At 43.3% G+C, this 21,812-nt stretch overlaps 1 protein-coding gene across 2 annotated transcripts; it reads right to left on the bottom strand.

Moving 5' to 3' along the window:
• Nucleotides 1-1,788: 1,788 nt before the first annotated feature.
• Nucleotides 1,789-21,627, bottom strand: LOC308410693 (trinucleotide repeat-containing gene 6B protein-like). 2 transcript variants are annotated; one of them, XM_080904242.1, is made up of 21 exons: nucleotides 21,314-21,627; nucleotides 19,739-19,826; nucleotides 18,909-18,930; nucleotides 18,221-18,655; nucleotides 15,155-17,956; nucleotides 14,869-15,021; nucleotides 14,478-14,665; nucleotides 14,285-14,347; nucleotides 13,691-13,846; nucleotides 12,213-12,350; nucleotides 9,780-9,971; nucleotides 9,488-9,604; nucleotides 9,009-9,216; nucleotides 8,464-8,616; nucleotides 8,150-8,317; nucleotides 7,742-7,888; nucleotides 6,750-6,842; nucleotides 6,358-6,573; nucleotides 6,172-6,242; nucleotides 3,982-4,121; nucleotides 1,789-3,885 (listed from the first exon to the last, which is right to left on the bottom strand). In XM_080904242.1, the coding sequence occupies exons 2-21, from the start codon at nucleotides 19,793-19,795 to the stop codon at nucleotides 3,312-3,314; spliced, it is 6,093 nt and encodes a 2,030-aa protein (XP_080760368.1). In that variant the 5' UTR covers nucleotides 19,796-19,826; nucleotides 21,314-21,627; the 3' UTR covers nucleotides 1,789-3,311. The 2 variants fall into 2 exon arrangements, with proteins under 2 accessions (XP_080760368.1, XP_080760369.1); XM_080904243.1 differs by having other exon boundaries at nucleotides 14,869-15,015.
• Nucleotides 21,628-21,812: the final 185 nt, after the last annotated feature.

Genomic DNA, 21,812 nt, shown 5'->3' with positions numbered 1-21,812 from the left:
ACTTGAAAAATGGCAAAAAAAAAAATCCTATTTTGCATGGTGGGATCTTAACAAGGTTCCAAGTAGAGCTTCAACATGCAACAAGAATAATTGGAGATGAGACAAAAAAAAAATTTGAGCATGCAATTTATTGAAAACAACCCTTAAATGGAAACAGGCTGCTTTACAGCTGATCTTTAGGACCACACCACCAAAAAAACCTGTAAACCCTCCCAAAACAGAAATCAAGTTCCCTACATGAACTCAGTAATGAGTAGCTCCACTGTTATTGTTGATCACTTCAAAAATTTGTTGCAGCATGCTTGATGCAAGCATTTCCATGAAGTGAGTGGGAACATTTCTGCAAGTGGTGAAGATGGTCACAGGAAGATGGTCTGGAACTGTTGTACACTTTTGTAAACTTCCCTTGCCATTGATCTGAAAAGGTTCTCAATTGGATTTAGATCAGGCGATCACGCAGGATGGTCCAAAAGAGTGATGTTATTCTCCTGGAAGAAGTCCCTCGTCCTGCAGGCATTGTCTACTGTAGCATTGTCCTGTTGAAAAACCCAGTCATTACCACACAGACGAGGGCCCTTAGTCATGAGGGATGCTCTCTGCAACATCTGGACATAGCCAGTGGCTGTTTGACGTAGTAGGCCGTTTTGAGTAGTGGGATCTACTTGTCATGCCAGTAACGTTGGAAACAATCAGGGCCATCAAGGTTACATTTTTTCTCATCAGAGAATAAAGCTTTCTTCCACCTTTCAATGTCCCATGTTTGGTGCTCTCTTGGAAAGTCCAAACAGTAAGTTCTGTGGTGTTCAAGGAGACAAGGCCATTGAAGACGTTTTTTGTTTTTAAAGCCCTTCAGTGTCAAATGCCATCCGATGGTTAAGGTGCTGCAGTCGGCACCAGTAACGGCCTTAATTTGGGTAGAAGATCGGCCTATGTCTTCACGGACAGCCAATTGGATTCTCCAGCTCAGTGCTGGTGAAATTTTTTGGGGTCTTCCACTTGAGTTTTTTGTTCCATAACCCTCAAGATCATTTAAGAAATTCCAATGACTGTCTTACTGCGTCCCACCTCACCAGCGATGGTGTGCTGCGAGAGACCCCGTTTATGAGGTTCAACAACCCAACCACGTTTAAAAAGGGAAATATTTTGCCTTTTCTGTCAGATTGTCATGACAGTGTGCCTACCTGACAGAAAATTACAATGAAGCCACATGTTTGCACAGATTTGTCTCTTTAAAGGCATGTGGTCTTAAACTTTTGATCAGCTGTAATCAGCCTGTTTGTTTCCGTGTTGTTTTCAATAAATTGCATGCTCAAAACAATGTTTTGTCTCACTCCCAATTCTTCTTGTTGCATGTTGAAGCTCTACTTGGAACCTTGTTAAGATCCAACCATGCAAAACATGATTTTTTTTTGGCCATTTTTCCAAGTGGTCTTAAATTTTGATCGGGACTATATGCAAGGGCACTTGAAAATTATATCAAGCCATAAAATTTAAGGTGTATAATAAAGGTTACATGGACAACCTCATACAGGTTTAACACAGGATGAACCCATAAAGGTTATCAGTGTGGGTAAATAATTTCATTCAGTAAGCACTGGCTTACCAGAGACTGACGCAAGTGTTAAATAGGATTGGTTTGTCAATAGTGATGAGAGGGTGACTGACATGTGGTCCAGTCCATACACCTTTTTTCTTTAGTCATGATCACCTGCTGAGCCAAGTGTGGATTACAGCAGACAGACACCTGAATTCACACACACAAATGACATAACAAAGAAGAAGAACAAGTTTAGAAGCCAATACTTTCATCTTTATTAATCTTGTTCTCATTTTGTTTAAATAAATTTTTTTTATTTTTTATTTGTAAAATCTCAAAACGAAAACACTGAACAGGAGTGTTAAAGCCTGTCTTAATTTAAAACGAATACACAACAACAGAACATTAAAAACGTACGGTAACGCTTACTCTGCATCTGTAAACAACCCATCCCACCCCTCCCTCCCGCTCTACACAGTTTGATAAGATTTTGGCATGTCCATCTTTTTTTCTCGACGCGTATGCCTTCAGCTCTTTGTGTCATCAAAATGTTCTTTTTTTATTATTGCAGGTCGGACAATAAAAAAAGACAAGTCTGCTTTTAAAAAAAAAAGAAAAAACAACTTCAAATGAGAGAGAAAAGCATTAGTGCGAATATTTCTTAACACACAGTCAGCAGTATACTGAATGCACTCAAAAACATTTTTGTATAGACCTTCTGTATAAGTAAGCAGCCTTGCCCACATTATGACAGGCATTAACATGCACACACATCATCCTCACATTCACGCACACGCGCACTCACGCATGACAACTGCGGTGGTTTAATCCACTTACTTGGTCTCAGTCTCACTCACGCTCAGTGTGTACGACACTATGCGTGCACACAGTATCAACACATGGAGAAATGCATCATAGCCTCAAACTGCCTGCAATTTAACATTTATCACTGCAACAGTAACAACCATGTTCAAGAGAGAATAACAGAGAAAAAGAGTGCGTGAGATACAACAGTAGGAGGTCAGCATTTTGAAAACAGAACAATGACATTTCAGTATTTTCACTGTTTAAAAATTAAAACCATACAAACAAAAACAAAACAGAAAACAAACTTAACATACACAGTAAGATACAGTTCTGCTGTCAATCAGAGCTGTTTGCATGGGTTTGGATTCGATCTCCATCTTTAAGGGGATGTGAATACAAACTGCACTTTAAACCTCACATCATGTAGTAGTTTTAAGTTCTCTTTTACGATGAAAGTAATGCTGTTTACAGTGCCTATCTGTCTGAAGGCTTCTCTGTATTTGGTGTGTGCATGTGTATGTAAATCTGCTGAAAAGTCACCTATTTACTAAGCACATTGCAATCCAGTCAAGTCTTTCAGACCAACTGACTTTTCATTCTTTTTTTTTCTTTTTTTTCAGGATTCAAGTCTAAGCAGTTGAAATCTTCATCTGTGGAAAAAAGGCTGTATACACATCTAACAGTCCCTGCATTTGTTTTATATAATAGCTTAAGTCTGGCCACGAGAATGTGTGTAAGCATGTCTCACATTTCTGCTTTGTGTGTGCACATAAATTTGCATACTACGTATACGTATGCACACGTGTGTATATGTGTAGTACATTTATATGCATACCATGTAATGCGTGTGTGTGTATGTGTATATGTGTGTGTGCGCGTGTGCCATAGTAAGTACATATGAATCCCAGTGTATGCTGTATCAGTGTGTCCAAACCTACACGTACAAATGGAAGCGGGGGGGGAATCCTCAGATGGAATCGGTTCCTCCCCCCAGTAGGTCGCCAGGCAACAATCCAGCAGGGCTATCCATTTGGTGCCTTTCCTCCATCTGCGGTGCCCCCCACAGGCTGCTGCTGGGGTATCCTGCAGTCATGCCTCCCCAAAGCCCAGACCTCCCAGACTCTACTCCCCCGACGCCTCCTCCCTCCCCAGCCCCGTTGGTGCTCCACTGGGAAAATATCCCCAGCCCGGGTCCTTGGGCTGAGGAGCTCTCTGAAGAACTACCTGTACCATCAAGACTCTGCCAGCCAGAGCCAGAGGACCTAACTCCAGCTAGAACTGCTGCTCCACTCTCTCCTCCACTGCCATTTCCGTTTCCACCTGAAGTTGCCCCCACAGCTGCCCGCTCGCTCCCCGGAGAACTTCCTCCACTGCTGGCCACCACAGTTGTGCCTGTTCCGGATGAACCCTGTGCCCCACCGGTCGCTGCCCCTCCTGAGCTGGCTCCCTCTGCCCCTCCGGCCTGGGAATGTGCAACATAGCGAGCAACCTCTTCTTCGCTCACAAACTCCGCCAGGATCGTGGTGTTGCCCAGGACACACCTGTTTAAGAAAATTATAAGACAAGGTTCTTCAGGTCAGTATGTGCAGAATTACCGTTTGCTTCACGCGGAGCAGTGAGGGTATAGGTAAACTTACATGTGCAGTGCACCCTGGGCCTTGGCTGCTTCCTGCCGGGTGCTGTAACGAATCAGAGCACTGCCCTGGGTCAGGCCAAGGTGGAAGGTCAGCAGGGGGCCATGCTGCATACAGATAGTCCTCAGCGTGGAGCCATCAATCTACAGGGAAGAGGGAATAATTGTATAGATACCGTATAGGATTAGACTCTGGAGGGTGTTTGTCATATTTAGAAGGACCAATTTTGGTGAAAAATCTGTTACTGTGAAGAGACTCTTGATTTCTGAGGAACCCAAACATAACGCAAGACTTTTGATTAGAAAAGATTACTGATAGTCACTTTGTTGCAATGGTAGAGGTAAAAGTAAGGAGCGAGGAGTTATATTACATCGACCAATGTCCTCAGCAGAACGCGTGGATGTGTGATGTAACGTTCATAGGGCAATTATCCACTATCTTGAGTGATCACTTATCGGGCCAGAGAAAGGTCAGGTAAGGAGGCCACACAACAATGATTATGTACATGAAAAACTGTGCACTAATAAATAATGTGAGTGGTAAGGTGTGGCTTTATGACATGTAATAAAGTTACATTTACAGTAAGATCTTCAAGTTGTGCAAGCCTGCACGGGAGATTCTAACAAGAACAAACTTGGTCTTACTCTGGAAAACACTTTAATTTCTATGATTTTCACAGAGGAAGTCGTGGAAGTGTCATTTATACAAGCTCTAATTGCTTAAATGGCTCATCCAACTTGGCAATCAAATTACAGCTGGGTCATTCATGGGTCCGTGTAATTTGCATAGGACAGAGTGAAGGGGAATGCAAATGAATGAGAAAAGCAGTTTAAAGTGCCTAAACCCTGACCGATCTGTACATGTAGCTGTTAATATGGTCTAAGTATTTATGGCCATGATCAATTCTGTTGTGTCAAAGAGGTTTAACCCGTGAACACATGAAGTACTTAAGAAAATCGATTTTTAAAACTGAGGCCTTCAATGAACCATTCGAGGTAAAAACAAAAAACACTTTAAATAATTTGAATCGCATCTATAATTTTATCATAGCGTACATTATTCCTCATGACTATTTTATACTACACAAAGTCAATTGTGCACATTTTCATGTTGCATATGTAAACAGCTATGGTTTAGATACCTGCCTAATGAGACAAAGATCCCTGGTTTGAACCCAGGAGACAAATCCCACTGGGATCATTGTCAAGAGTGTTATTCAGTGTTTAAAAAAAAACAAAAAAAACAAAAAACAAAAAACCCTTGCCAAATCAAACAGACACCTGCTTTTAAATAAGGGAAGAGCTGAAAGTAGCTACACTGGCTTTGGGTATAGTACTGTATAGCTTCCAGGTTTCTTTTCTTACCAAACAAGTCTATACACTTCGTTTTTTTTGTTGTTTTTTTTTTAAACAACCTATTCCTTCATCAACTCTCAAAACAAGTCTCAAATTAACAGGACCCTTTGTTGTGCCACTTACTGTTGCACTCGTTTCTCTTCTTTGTTGTCTGCTTCACTGTGCACCTTTAAAGGTTGTGCAAAGATCACATTCATTTTATTAAACCGGATGATATAGTTCTGCTACTGATGGCAGGGAAAGCTCGTCCCGGTCTGACCACCAGCAGCAGCAGCAGCACCTCTCTGCCTGTTAACGCCTTTATTGCAAAGCCAGAAGAAGAATAAGGGGCGAACAAAGTAATGGCACAGTTACTCTCCTTTTGGAATATGTAATAAAAACCACAAATATATAAATTACACAAATTTTTTTATATTAGAGTGTGATTATTACTGAATCATCATAATAAATTTTCCATGTGACTGCTTCACTGATTTTTAAGGTTTTCCAGCTGTAGCTTGATCGGGGGGGGGGGGGGGGGGGGGGGGGGGGGGGGTGTTCATTAATGCCATCACAAATCCCCCCCCCTCCTCCCCTTTAAATTCCTTCTCTTATGTTTCACAAGAAAAGCTCATCCAAATTCCTTCAAGCTATTAAATTGTCGATCATTATTTTTTCACATAATTATATGAATGACGTGGCGATCATCAAACAAATGCATGAAGTGTGAGACACACTGCTCATACAACACGGTCCTGTTACGATTTTACATCACCCTTTCGCACAAGTTCAGTTTCTGAAGATGGCAATAACTGCCTTGTTTAGTCGTTTCTCAGTGTTTGCTTCTCCTCCTCCTTACCTGAGGGGTCAGGTTGCTCAACAGCAACCAACAGCTGCCTCTGGAGGCTGCACCATCACTCCAAGCTGAGCCTATAAATTAGGGATAAAATGACAAATGTAAGATTTCTTTATTTACACTGACTTCATCCTCTACATCATAAACAGTTAAGCTGTAAACTATGAAGTAAGGTCCCTGTAGAGGTACCTTGCCCAAATCTTGACTCTTGATTAATCCCACCCCCTCCCCAGCTCCGGGCTAACCGAGGGCCACCAGTACCCCATGGCGAGGGTGAGGCTTGCTTCTGATTGGTTAGGCCAGGAGGGGGGCGTGGCAGCTGGGAGCTGTTGCGACTGGTCTTCCACAACTTGTTCTGTCCAATGGGCTCTGGAGGCCAGCTGGGCTTGTAATCAGAGTACTTTCCTAAGAAGGAAAAGGTGAGTGGAAGAAAGAGGCATTTAAAAAAAAAAAAAAAAAAAAAAAAAAAAGAACTCTTAACTTGTAAAACACAGTGCTAACACATGACAGAAACAATATAATGAAGCTAATAAGTCAAAATGTAAATACAGTTTAACAATATCCACCAATCAAAAACCCACCTGTGCTGTGTACATTGCTGAGGGGGCTGTCTGAGGCACTGTAGGGCCAGGCACCAGGTGAAGGCAGCGAGGTGTTGAGAGAAGGATTTGGCCCTACAAAACATTACAATATTATCTAAACACCACTACACTTCTGAAAAGTTTATACACAAAGGCCATCGCCACCCTGAATGCTGTGACTTTGTCATTGCCAAATCATTGTCTTTCATTTTATATTTAAAGCATAGTCTACCACCTCAAATTACCACCTTTGTGTGAGAGAATTTTTATTTGCTTATTTTCTCCATTTTTTTCCTCTCATCTCTTCTACTATTAGTAGTTTTTCCTATTTTATACTATACAGGGTGAGACACTGTTTAAAGCACTAGTGCAGCTTTTTTTGTTGTATATGACAAATGCAGAACTAGGAACCTTAGGGGATGCAGCCACTATAACTTATACTGATTAAGAAAAAGCAGCAATATGCTTAAAATTGCTTTATCCGGTCCTGAGCTTGGCATAGCAGACAACTGTAGGCTACAAGAGAAACAGACAAAATAAAAATGTCATTTTCAGATCCGAGTCCCTGTTTTCTGGGATTTTTTGTTTTTAGTTGGTAGAAATCTGTGAAAGAGAGCCAAACTAACAGCTCTGTAGTAAGAACTAACACAAAAGAAATGCCTGCCATATAAAATAATCACCAGCTGACAGCTATAACAGTAAGTGGTGAAAAGATTTAGTACTTAGCCTTAATCCTCGTAGGGATGAGCTGCAGCCTTCAAAGGGGAACTTAGATTGTAATGCAGTCTATTAACAACTGCACCTTTAGTGATATAGCAGATTAGACGGCAGAATTTCAGATTCATGTTCATTCTCAAAATGACTAATCATTAGCACAGTGAGTCCCTGTAATCTATTCTGGGCTTTATTTGGGACAGAAGCAGAGTTCTTGTAATACAAATCATAATACCAGAGTCAAAACCAACACCTATGCTCGTCAAAACTTCAAATACCTATGTTGTCTCGCAGTAACTGGTGGTCAGAGTCGTTGAGGCTTGGGGATCCTGGGGAGCCAAGGACACTACCAGGGGTCATATAGGGATCAGACTCTGGGTCTCCACTGTTCTGTATGCCCTTCCAGGGCACACCGGGCTGGAATTCTGTAATTACGGAGGAAATACAACAAAAAACAAAACCCCGATTAACAAATATGCCGTGCAAAACAGTCCAACTTAATAACCGTGTGCCTGCAGGGTTTGTTAACTATGCTGGCTCCAAGTCTTCAACTTAAGTACTACACATACTGGATGTCCCCAGCATTAGAAGCAAATTATTTATTTTAGTTATTAAGATGAAAAACAGCTGTTTTGGTAAGTAGCAGACAAAAAAACAAAAAAAAAACAGAAAAAAAAACCACTCACCTGGAGGCCAGCTTGATGTGGCAGATTTGTTCCCCATTTTACTACCAGGGGTCCGGTGCCAGCTGTCTGCAGAGCCCTGAGGGGGAATCCCCAAACCATCACTTCCCAGCATTTCATACTGGGAGTAAGGAGACCCTCCTCTAACCTTTACAGCACTGGGTAAAGGGCCTTTAAAAATGGGACATGACAGAGAAAGGAGGTCAGACAGACTGACATGAATATGTTTCGCAACATTTTGGTTCACAGCGGCTCATTCAGATACACTGTGAACAAAGATTATTACCAGACCAGTTGCTGACCATCTGTTTACCTACCGTTCTTGTGAATGGTTGAGTCGGGGGGAGAGGGAGCTGGCGAGTGTCCCTCCATCATCCATTTAAAGCGGGACTGCTGTCCTCCTAGATCCTTCATCCCTCCCATCATGGGACCGAGCTCCAGTCCTGACAGGTTACTTCCAGGAGTAAGCCCTGGCAAGATGGAAAAAAAAAAAAGTGTCAGCTTTAATGCGCACATAATATTTTGATAGTCAGAGCCTTGAGCTTTCAGCATTTCTTCTTCACTCAATATTTACACACCACTCTGCATTTAACCATTGTTATTATTAATCTCTGGCTCTCTTCCACAGTGTGCCTTTTATCCCGTCTCCCTCTCCTCACCCACTACTGGTCACAGCAGATGGATTTGCCTTTCCAAGGCAATTGTTGGGATTTTCTGTCTATTATTGTAGGGTCTTCACCTTACAATATAAAGCGCCTTTAGGTGACTGTTGTGATATTTGGTGCTATAAAAAAATTAAATAAAACTGAATATTATGCAAATCCGGGGAGCGCTGAATTTACACCTAACCACAAGCACTCACCAGAGTACATCCCTGGTGTTTTGGTGTGAAGGTCTGATAAGGTTCCCCCAATTCCAGGATGTGGAACAGGGTCTACCATGGCCTGTTTGGATAGGCCTCCTCCCAGGTGAGAGGGGGACAGTTTGGAACTCCCTCCTGGTGCTGCTCCTCCAACTCCACCCTGCTGATGCTGTCTCTGTTGCTGCAGAATAGCCATAATCCTCGCCAGCTGACAAGATGAAATTTAAAAAAGTACAGTTGAATAGTCACCACTAATCTATATTTATATTACATAGTTTCACATATTCTAGTCTGACGTGACTGAAGCAAACACTAGTGTCACATCTGTCACCAAAGGTTAAAAATAAAGTGATGGTTCTGAACTACACCTCAGCTAATTAGCCTAACAGAACTTCTGAGTATTTCTGACCACATTTTACAGAGTACTATTTATAGTGTTGTTACTGCTCTGATGGCATTTTATTGGCATGCACGCTCACCTGCTGTGGGTCTGGCTGCTGCCTGAGAGGCTGAGGCTGAGGGAACTTCCTCTGGTTCTGCAGAAACTGCTGCTGCTGCTGTTGCTGCTGCTGCTGTTGTAGCAGGAACTGACAAGCCTGTGTGTTGGCGGACAAACAAAACAAAACACAGCTGTTTTCACAAACATTTTAATCCATTACAAAGTGACATTATTTAGTCAACATCTTCTGCTTCGACATCAATGTTTTCCACTATAAACTAATAAGAAAAACTACTGACAATCAATCGATGACGTATCATTCAGGCACTTACCAGATGGAACTGCTGCATTGGGGGGTAAATGTTGCTGAGCATTGCTAGCTGCTGTGGGGAAATCTGGGGAGGGAACACGCCTCCGCCAACCCCTCCGACACTTCCAACACCACCGACACCTCCTACTCCTCCAACTACACCACCCACACTTCCACCAGGAGAGGGCATCTGCTTCAGCATAGGACCCGGCACCTGCAAGCCACAAGAATTCACAAGTATATGGGTGCTGAAAGACACTCCAGGCAAAGCACGTTATGAGAAACAGGGACACTCTATCAATAAGCCCTGTCAGGTTTCCAGCAGTGCAGGATAAGCTGGAGCATCGAAACCAAACGCAAGAAATGTATGAAAGCCCTGTCAAAAACTGATATTCAGTTTAAAAACATTTCAAATTGGTGTCACATTTACATGAGGCAGATTATGTGCCTGTATCACATGTGCTAGTGCATACTGCAGTGACTCTGCACGCTGTAGGCAGGCAGCTTCTAGTTCGATAAAACTGAAATTTTTATAGTCTGTGATTGCAGAATATGACTAAATATTAGTTGGCGACTAGAGCAGGGCGATATGGCCAAAAATATTTATCACGATATATATTTGAAAATTTGCGATAACGATATAACCGACGATATAATTGATGCGAGACAAAATACAACTCCACAACATTACTAGCGCAAAAAGACAACCTTCCATTTATTTTCACTTAAACAAGAAGCTGGTTTTTATGTACATTAAAGCTTTATAAAAATGTAACAGTGCAAATGCAAATTCCTTGCTGAAAGTTTAACCAAAAGGCATTTCCAGTAGAAATGGGCTGACATATCCTGAGCATAACCATGTATAATATCCACTGAAGTTAAAAAGAGGTGCTTTGCAACATTAAACTGCAGTGTGCAGTACGTATTTTTCGCACCATAAGGTGCACGGGATTATAAGGCACATTAAGTGAAACAAAGCAGTCAGATAAATCAAACTTTATTAAACTCATTCTTCTTGCTTCCTCCACTTCTGTACCATTGATTCATTAATGTTGAATTCTCTGGCAGCTGCTCTATTCCCATGTTGTTGCAGTATATTAATGACTAACCTCGTATTGTGGATGGATTATCTCAGTTGTTCTCCTGACTGAAGTTTGGTCCGTTTACAGTATCCTGCCATGCGATTGCATTTGTCTCTAACCATGAAGAACCTTCACGTTAACTTTTATAAGTGGAAAAGTGTTAGTGTTCGTCCTCCAGCTTCACTGTTTATGTTATGCTAACATAGCTGTGTCGCTAGCGATCACGTAGCACATCATTATATACCAGCTAGCCCAACTTCAGTAACCCTACAAACGTCACTGCTGTTTAGTTTCCTGTCTTCATTTATGTTGGAAGTGATAGCAGAGCTGTACGTTTGATTTTTTTCAGATATCTCTCTGTCAGAACATGCTATATCATGCTTAGGTAACTAGCGAAACTAGCGAGCTAACTTCCGCTAGCTTCCTGCTAACTTCTAACTCCGTTAAATGTAATAACTTTTGTTTTCATGGATGCCTGGAAGTTAAACTTTATAGTTACACCTGGTAAAGCAGCAATGCTGATCGTTTTATTAAAGATGAAAGAATTTAGACAGTTTTTAACTCTAAGTGATGCTGCAGTGTTGTTTGACCTGAAGAATTACGGAGTTTAGGACCCAGATTACTCCCAGATTTAAGAGCATCTTAGTCCGACAAATATGACAATAACAACGGCCGCTTGCATGTTCTGCAAAAAAATGTGCTTTGTTGTGTATCTGACGGACAAACACCAAACCAGTTCCACATCACTGAAGTTGCACCATTTTTACAAACCAATTCTGGTTCATCTGTTTCACTCAACAATCGGCCATGTGCGTATGAAAACAAAGGCACTGCGCATGCGCGTTTTACTCCCATTCTATCGCGATATTTCATTTTCCTATCGTTGCCTAACATTATACCGGTATTACCGTGAACGGTATAATATGGCCCAGCCCTATTGGCGACGCCATTATAATTACTTTAATAAGTGGTGGGAGTAGTCAGTAAAATAACTAAGCTAAAGTTTAATTAGTTGTTAAAAATAATATAATTATATTATATATAATTTAATATTAACTAACCAACTGTAATGCTATAATTTGTTTATGTCATGTATAGTGAAAATCAATTGTTTTCTTTACTTAATGTCACGTACAGGTTTCAGTTACCTTCATAAAATTGGCACAAAGTTTAATGGACTATGTTATTATATATATTTAATAATTATGTATAAACTCTTCTCAAAAAACTTGTGAGACCACCAGATGTGTGAGGTTAGCTGACCTTGATGACCCATTGCTCTGCATTTGTATAAGATATCCAATATACCAAAAAAACCAAACCAAACCTTGTACAAACAGCTTCATCATAATTAATAACAACAGGAAACAAACCTGAGCAGACAGGAACGGATGAGGCACTTGTGCACGTAACCCCTGGGAGGGGTTCATCGAATGCATGCCAGGCTGGTGCATCCCTCGAGGCTGAGACATCCCTCCACCACCACTGACAAACACTCCGTGGCCACCCATCTGGAACAGAATAGAAACAATTTACAACTAAAGCCAGGGCTCTCGAAGTGTGGCCAGTGGAGGCCCTTGGTAACTTACTGTGCAGTCCCTGAGCACAGCAAGAGAAAACGAAGCATCCACAATTCATATCATCCTATCTTTAAAAGGAAAGGAGCATTTCTCTTCAATTTCAGCTCCATGGTTCTACCTGCCATAATTGATTAAATCTACATAGCACTGATAAAGCTTGCCAAAGTGTAGAAGTGCCACTTTACATCTAAAAACTTTCCAGCTTCCTTAACCCTTTAAGACCTACCATAGAACCAAGTCCGCCAGAGCTTATATTATATTTTTACATGCTGTGGAGCCATTTTTGGGAGCATTTCAAGTTGATATACATCAATACAACCATTATAGCCCAGATTTTAATAATATGTATTCATTAAGTGCATAGTAATTACATAAATTGCAAAAAAGTGCAATAAACTACAAAAAAATTGAAAATCGTTTTTGCTTTTTTAACATATATTTGTAGTTAGAGAAATTTAAGAGGCTTATCCCTCAAAACTGTAAATACAAAAAAGTTGCACAAAATAGTTTCCCACCACAGGAAATTTATTTTAAGTGTCTTCATAGTTTTATTTTTGAAATACACCAATTTATGCAGGAAAAACGAAAATAAATATTATACTGCAAATTTGCAAAAAAGCAGCATATGCATCAAAATAAACTATTTCCAGCAGTGCAATATGAGTCCTAAGCATCCCAGAAACGACACAGAAAGTCATAAAGTCAAAGATAACTTTTAAAAAGACCAGTATAGGCCCTGAGGCCCTGATGGTAAAAAAGACTACATTTCCGCGAAAATGACGTCACTTCCGGTTTCGGGCAGGTAATGGCGGAAATGCAAAAGTTCGCGCTGACGTCTATTCCAACGTAGGAAGTGTTATGAACAGCTGATCGGATCGGCAAAGCGTGTTTCTGGAATATTATGTTTTTGTTCCTGCAAGCGCTTTTTATGCAGTTTTTGCAAAGCTTTATGTGGAAGGAAACCGTGACCTAGGACAAGCTGATGGCATGAGATGTAAGTACAACTCCTCCGGTTTCATATGCAAAAAAAATTTTTGCGCTAGCTTACGTGGTTGCAGTGCTACCGGGATTTAAAAATAGTTACGCAAAACAGAGCGTGCCCGCTCCGATCGGCTCTAAAGGGTTAATTGGTCATTAAAACCCTTACTTTATTTGTGGTAATATTTTATAACACTCAGTCGATACTGTGAGTACTAAAGTTCAAATTATTCAAACTGACAGCTACCTTTGTTCTTATAATAATTAAAGACTACTTAACACTCCCAACACACCTTTTCACCATAGGGCCCCATGTCAACAGGGCCCATATCTTTGGAACTAGGCATGCGGTAACCACCTCCACCTCTTCCTCCCCTCCGCATTTCTCCATTATAGTCAGTTATTCCTCTCTTGTCTCCTTCCATTTTTTTGTCGACACCTGGATCATCCTAGAGAGAGGTAGAAAAAAGAAAAGAAAATGACCTCACTCTTTAGTAGTACAGTGATAGCACCCTCACTGATAATGTAACCATTATAACAACATTAGTGATAGAGGGGGAAACAAAATCATATCAAATCATACAGCAGCAATGGCACTAAATACATGAAAGCTATAAATCCATCCACTCTCTTCCCTTATCTAATTCAGAGTCAGGGTGGGTGGAGCCTGTCCCAGCTGTCTTAGGGCAAGAGGCGAGTTACACCCTGGACAGGTCACCAGTCTGTCGCAGGACTAACACACAGACAACCATTCGCAATCACATTCACACCTATGGGCAATTTAGAATTACCAATTAACTGAACTCCACTAATTGCATGTCTTTAGACTGTGAGAGGAGAGCTAAAAAAATGTTTTTTCTTAAATAATTATCTTATTCGTATCTTACCAGAATGCCCATATTTGAAAACTGGCGTGACACTGGGTTCATCCAACTGTCCCCTCCTCCGGCCTTTAAGGAAAAAAAATCCAAACATTACCCTTTAAGTGCTAAACAAAAATCAAAGTGTTTTGTTGCAGTACAATGAACTTCAATTTGTAGTTTATAGCCGTTTGTGTGTCCTTGAATCTTTCTTCCCCACCTTCATGTTTCCTCTTTTCCCCCCATGTGTCTGACCCCAGCCTCCAGAGTTGAAGGAAGAACTGCTTCCCTGTGAGCCTGTGCTGTTCCAGGCTCCGCCACCACCATCTTCTTCCTCATCCCAGCTTGGATGACGGGAAGCTGAAATAGAGTCTCCTTTTCCAATCCAGTTTTCAATAGACTTGGCACCTGCAGTGAAAACAAAACAGATGGTTATGATAAAGTCAGCTGTTTCTCTATTTGGGGATTGTGGAGTTAACATTCATGAAGCCTAGTCATACTAAGAAGTGCAATGTTGCTAAATGTCTGATATGTGGTTGAGGCATCATCAACACATGAAAAACAAAATGCTGGGGGTTTTTTTGTTGATTTTTTTTGTTTTAAATCCTTACCAGGTTTACCAGGGTTGGGTGAAGGATTCCCCCAGCCAGAAGCTTTACCAGGTTCATCTGGATCAACCCAACCTGATGTTGCATCTGAAGCCTGACCCCAAGCTGCCGTACCATTATCCACAGTTTGTACACCTCCTCCCCACATGCCTGCACCTTGATAAAATTAGACATTGTTGTTTAGAAGAAAGTACTACGTAAAAGAAGCTTAATCGTTTATGATTTTAATAGCAAATGTCCATAAGGTTGTTAACAAGGCTGACACTGTGAAATAAAAGCTTTTTCTTACCCATGGCGCCATTGCCAGGAGTTGTGCTGCTGGACTGCATCCCCTGTTGTCTTCTAGGTGGTTGTTGCTGCTGCATGGATGGTGGTGGGGCCTGCTGACTGTGGCTCTGGCCTGGAATTGCACTGTTCTTGTCCCACAAGTTCACGTTCTTGGTGTTGTAGCGGTTTGGGTCTCCCCAGGCTGATGTGCCATCGTCGATTTCCATTTTGCGGCTGATGGACTGAGGGGAGGGCTCTTCCCAGCCGCTGGGTTCTAGGGTGTCACTACTGCCACCTCCGGAGATTTGGGGAATCGGGCCAGAGGTCCAGCCTGAACTTTGGTTCTGATTCTTGGAAGGTGGACCTCCACCTCCAACATTTGGCCGGCTGTTCCACCCTCCTTGTATGGGACCTCCTGGTGGTTGCTGACCCTGTGATTGGTGCTGCTGCTGATTTGGGGCTTTCATTGGTGTCGCTTGGCTGTTTGGTATCTGTGCTGCTGCTGTATGGGGCTTTGTACTCCCCCAGTCCGGGTGGGATTTGACGCCACCCCCATCTCCCCATCCTCCTCGCTGAGACCCTCCTTCATCCGATGCACCCCAGGAAGATCCCTCATCAGAGTTGCTCCCACCTCTACTCCTCCCATCTCCCCACCCACCTCCAGGTGTAGAATCTCTCTGTCTCCAGTCTCCTCCCCCCCAACCACTTGTCTCCCCTCTTCCACCTCCTTTCCACCCCCCTTTTCCTTTATTTTCTGGACCATCTTTCCACCCACTACCCTGTTCTCCTATGTCTCTCCAGTTACCTCCTCTTTGATCCCCCCATTGTTGTTCTTCAGCCCCCCATGTTTTGCCCTGGCTTTCAGGTGGGAGATCACCCCAGCCTCCAGCTGCCTTCCCCTGGCTGCCCTCTAGATCTTCTTCTGGTGATCCCAGCTTCCTTATAGTGCTACTTGGCATATGAGGACCACAGGTGGACTGTGCAGCGCCACCATCCCAGCCATCCCTTACTGTAGAGTTCAGGCTGGTTTCATGGCTGCCACCAGATGTATCATTAGTTACTGAACCAGTGTTAGATGGGTACCTAGGACTGCGAGTAGTGGTAGTGTTCATGGTTGCTGATGAAAACGCAGAGGAAGATGATGTGTTTCTTTCATTTCTGTTTCCGACTCCTGATGAGGTGTCCAGGTCCCAGGCCACATTCTGTCGAATCTGGGTCTGCCCCCAGCCCGTGTTTGACAGAACCTTGGGGTCCAGGTCAGGCCGATTGAGCAAGCTAAGTAAGGCCACTTCAGCATTGGAGGTCTGATGGGAGTGGTGGTGCCCAGATGAGGAATGCTCTTGTTTCTGTTCGCTACCACTCCCTCCTCCACCACTTCCAGCTATGGATCCTCCTCCACTAGAGGATGGTCCTTCACCTCCAGTGCCTCCACCCCATTCCATAACTGCCCCGTCCCCAGTATCAATCCCTTTCTGATTGTCCCAAGCTTTTGTCATAGTTGCAAACTTTGGTGAGGAAGAATCCTCCAAACTGCTGCCAACAACACCAAGGCTGCCTGCACTACTGCTGATGCTGCTCCCCTCTTCTCCTCTTCCACTGGCTATTGCTAAATTACTTGAACTTGCACTTCCTGCAGTTTCACCCCACTCTGCATCTGAACTGCTTCCTTCCCACGGTCCCTGAGATACCACTGGGGTAGTTGAACCACCACCATTTCTCCTGCCCCACCCCGTCTTGTTACCTGGGGTACCAGAGCCCCAAACATTCCCTTCCTGCCCCTGAGCTCCAGTCCCTCCTCCACCCCACCCATCTGCCTGTGAGGCCCCTGCACTGAGGTCAGTGGACACTGGGGGTATGGATCTCCAAGAAGAGCTGGCAGAGGAGGAAGACGTAGAGCCAGAAAGATTACTGCTCCCTTCTCCTTCACTAGCAGCCCCACAATCCCCCTCACTGCCACCTTCTTGATTTGGTCCTGCTTCTCGTGCCGCCCCGCCTGAACCCAGCTCCTGTCCTGGGTTTCCTAAGTGCTGCTGCTGCTGTTCTCCACTCCTGGCACCTGCAGCTGTTTCAGTGTGCTGCTGATAAAGATCAGTTTGATTCACAGATGAAAAAGTGTGAGTGGTGATGAGGGTGGTGTTGGCGGAACATGAGGAAGATGAAGTAACGGATGAGTGTAGTGGAGCACTGTCCCCAGCCGAAGTTGATGTCCCACTCTGCACCAGGGCGGGCCAAGCGGAGGGGTTCATGTCAGGGTTGAAATTGGCACCAGGGACACTGCTGCTGCTGCCACCTACAGGGCTCTCCTGAGGGCTAGGAAGAAGATGGGAGACTTTGGAATTGTAAAATGCTGCTAATCCTAGCCCCGCATCCACCTGAGATGAGGTGGGAGAGACCCATACACCACTGCCGCCACCACCACCACCACTTGACTGAACACATTCGTTTAGTGAGGAAGTGGAGGATAGAGGAGAAGAACGAGGGGGGGAAGGATTGTCCATGTTCCCTGCTCCTCCCTTCTGCTGGATGCTTATCTCACTCCATGAGGCACTACTGTTGTTGTTTCCGGGGCAGTCCTGCACCCCTCCTCCAGCCCCATCGGAACTCACTTTGGCCCCCCCTATAATGGTAGGCCAGTCCTCCAGGTCAGTCCCATCCACAAACACCTTCCCGCAGCCCTGAGAAGAGGACTGGCTGCCAGAGCCTGCCCCCCATGTGGAATTTGCATAAGTTGAAGTAGTAGTAGTAGAAGACGACGGAGCAGCGACACATAATGAGGATGAGGAGGAGTTTGGGGGTGAAGGGGAGGATGAACCCAGGTTGGAATCTACGGAAAAAAATCATGAACAACACTCAAAACTTTCAGAGTTTACTACATGTTGCTAACACTACCTGACTAATAAGAACAGTGAACGTATATCACTACTGTCATGAACAACTTTATAATGAATAAATTAATTGTAAAGGCCACTGATTGATTCTCTTCATTGCGTTATCTGTAAAAATTCACCTTAAAACAAAGTTTCTGTTCTAATGTAGGACAAGACTACTACTGGGTTACTGGACCGTATGTTCTGAAACATTAACCCACCTGTGCCTCCAGCTGTGTTTGCATTGGGGTTATCTGCTCCCTGTGAGGGAAGAGGTGGGGCGGCCCCCCAGCCGCTGCCTCCTTCAGCCCCTCCAGAGCCCCCCTCACCTCCACCCAGCAGCATGGAGGACAGCGGTGGCTGGCCCCTCTTCAGTAGCACTTTGTGGTCCTGCTGGCAGCGAAATCTTGGTGGAACCTCGCGAGACATGTATCGCTGCTGCTGGGTGGTCTGACTTCCAGAGGGTGAGGTGGAGGGCTGTCCGTTGGCCACAGCAGTCCGCTGCTTTGCATTGTTCCCACCACCAGGAGGAACTTGGGCAGAACCCCCAGCTGCACCAGGACTGGGGGATGAGGGGGCAACAGGGCCAGGGCTGGGGGACACTGAGCCTGGGGTGACAGGTGGCTGGGAACAGGAGGGCTTGGCTGATTCTGGCACTGGCAGAGACACAAATGAGAGAAACCATCACTCTGTAGGTGCGTTACTCAATTTATGATTAGTTTAATAACATTCACTATGGGTCTAACATATATGTATGCATGTGCATAACCACATCCAACAAATTCCCTACGTCGTTACCTCATACTGAAGTTCATTACAGCATATTTAAGAAGAAGAAACAAAGTCATTAAACTGACATGTGGAATACTCAGTGATGGAGGAAGGAAGAGTGACATGAAAAACACATACCTTTGATTTTTTGTTCTGGCACCTAAAAAAGAAGAAAGAAAGAAAAGAAACTGAGATGTAAAGCAGGAGATAATTAGATTTTTTTTAATGCAAAAAAAGGTTTGCATTCATGTGACTACCTATGTCCACAGGGGACATTCCATATAAAATACCCATCTGAGAAGCTCAGATTTTTGTTCAGTACCTTAAGTTTATTTATGGAAGATATGGGAGATTCTGCCACAATACTCTCAAACTTTTATGAGGTAAAGGCCCTTGAAATAAATAACTTTTGATTTTAGAGTGTTATTTTCCAGCCTTTTTTAGTCCTTTACAATACAGGAAGCTGGCCATGTGTGCACAATAAAGCAAACTGCAATTTTATATCTGCTTCAAGTGTCACAATCTAAAGCCAAAATCTTATTTCTGGTCGACTCAACATTTTTCTATGACCAGCATTAACAAAATATATAATGGGATATAATAGCTTCACTAGCAAATATTTACCAATTCAATGTCTATGACACAAAGGAAGAAAAACAATCGTTTGGCATGCTTGGTTTTTGGGAGGGGGTTTATTTCTTTGTGTGTGTGTGTGTGTTTTTTTTAAAATCTTTTTTATCTAAACAGGGCATTTCGGCTAAACTTTCAAGAGTCATACCAATGTGTGGGATAGGCAGCTTGTCAAGTTACAGCATGTTAAAGCAATTTCAGCTCTGAAAATTTCAAATGATGTTATTAGGGCTCAAAAATCTGGCAAATAAACTGTAAATTTTATCAACTCCTGTTCAACACAAACAGTTAGTGATACAGAAACAGACTTTCTGCAAACTAGACAGAGCACAGCTTACCTTCTGAGAGGTTTCCCTTTTCTTTTTATCTTCTTTCTTCTTTTTCTTGTCTTCCATGAACTACTGTTCCCCTTCTTGATTCTCCTGTCTGAAAAGAGAAATATACATGTTCAATTATTTATCTAACTAAAGCCTCAATGAATTTGGCTTGTTGCTTAAAAAGAGAGCATACCATTGTTTCACACACATAAATTCTGGCTCGAAATTTATAACATGCCATCACGAGATCACCGCCAAATGTACTCCTACACAGTCAGTGTTGTAAGAACTGTAACGTTAACCAGAAGCAGACAGCTTGACAACAGCCCTTGGTAGTCTTGTTTCTCACTGCATAATTCATTAACCAGCAAGCAACTGCAATTCAACCAGTGGACAAACAGAGCAGCAGCCAAACAAACATGACTTTATAGTCTACGGCATTTCTGGGAAAAAAGGGAAAAAAAATGGGATTTTTTTCAGGCAGTAAAGTAGGAAGTAAAATGGCTGCAATGACCCAAGGGGTACAAAAGAAAAAGAAATAGCGACCTGTCCACTGTTATGAAGGAGACACTTGTTTATGACCTCCTCACCATGCCAGAAGTAAACAAATGACATATGCAAACGCACAGCTCGCATCTAACAACAAAACAGATGACATTAAAATAGCAAAAACGGCCACAGAGGGAAACATAAAGGGATCCCAGCTTCTACAGAGTATTTATTTAGTATTTATTTATTTATTGTCATTGTCAAGAACAATGAAATTGCGTTTGGGGCTTCCATACAACCCAAAAAAAAGAAGAAAATAATAAATACCCCTTAAAACCCAAGTGTACATATTTAACCCAGTGTGACTCCAATGCTGTAAATGTGACTAGGCCAAGTAATTCTGTTAGCCAAGCTGTTGATAATTAGCCCCACGACACAAGACGCTACTGAATGCTAACCCGACAAGTTACAGCCGTGACCCTTCACTGTTTAATGTCGCTCGCTGACATTACAGGTAATGATGAGAAGCACAGCCGGACATCTGCGCAGTACTGGGAGCAAACAACCTGCACCTCATGTAAATATCGGTCGGTAGGGAACAGACCTGCAGTCACGAAGGGGCACCGGGAGAGCAACTGGCTAATGGTAGCGGGGTTTAAAGCAGCTAGGCAGGTGAGCTCTCGCGCTTTGACCCGAGAGCCCGGGCTCGCGGCGGTGAGCTGTCACAGAGGAAGGTGCCTCTGTGGCTCCGCGCGATCGTAACCTGAGCGAAGTTGACTGCTGAGGTACGTCAGGCCCATTATTTCCACACGCTGCCCCCTCCTTTTACACGGTTTATTCTTGTAATTCGTAACGTCACGGCGGGCGCAAAACCCAGGACTAACATGTCAGCGAATACACCGAAAACCAGTCCGTAGCAAGGGGTCGACAGGGCCAAAACACACGACGAACCTGTGACGTTTCCCCAGCTTTTCAACGCCTAACAAGCGAGCCTATTCCAAAAACCGAGAAACCTCGAATGCTCGCCGTGTGAGTGAATAAATACTTCGCGTTTCTACTCGGTACTTCTGTTGTGTGAAGGCCAAACGTCCGTGTTTTAGTACTCACCTCGGGAATCACGCAGGACATAAAGTGCTTCTGTGCAAAAATTCTTGCAAACCTACCGCTAGCAGGTTAGCAAGGTAGCTACCCTAGCGAGCTAGTTCTTCGAGGCTTTCAAGGCTAAATTGAATAAGAAATGACATCACCGAAAGGCGAAATGTTAATCGTAGAAAAACTGAAGAAAGGCGAGTATCCTTTTTTGCGCGACTGTAGCTCTCAAGCTGTAAACAAAACATGCATAACCCCTTGATTACTGTCAGACGGTCTGTGATCGGTTAGTTTACTATCGGCCATTTTGCTTCTGTGTGGAGGTTTTTAGGCAGCGTATTATATCACCAGGCTCGTTGTTGATCAGAGAGGGGAGGAGGAGCAGAGCTCGCGCCTATACTGTCCACCAGAGGGCGCTTTAACTCTGGAACATGATAACTCTGGAACATGACGTCATGCATAAATAAGTAAACAAATGTGCTGAAAAAACAACAACACAGCAAGCGCCTCCCACCCC

Source organism: Rhamphochromis sp. 'chilingali' (assembly GCF_963969265.1).
Source record: "Rhamphochromis sp. 'chilingali' genome assembly, chromosome: 15".
NCBI lineage: Eukaryota > Metazoa > Chordata > Actinopteri > Cichliformes > Cichlidae > Rhamphochromis > Rhamphochromis sp. 'chilingali'.
Note: the sequence above shows the minus strand (reverse complement) of the source record. Positions and strands in the feature narration are given on the sequence as shown.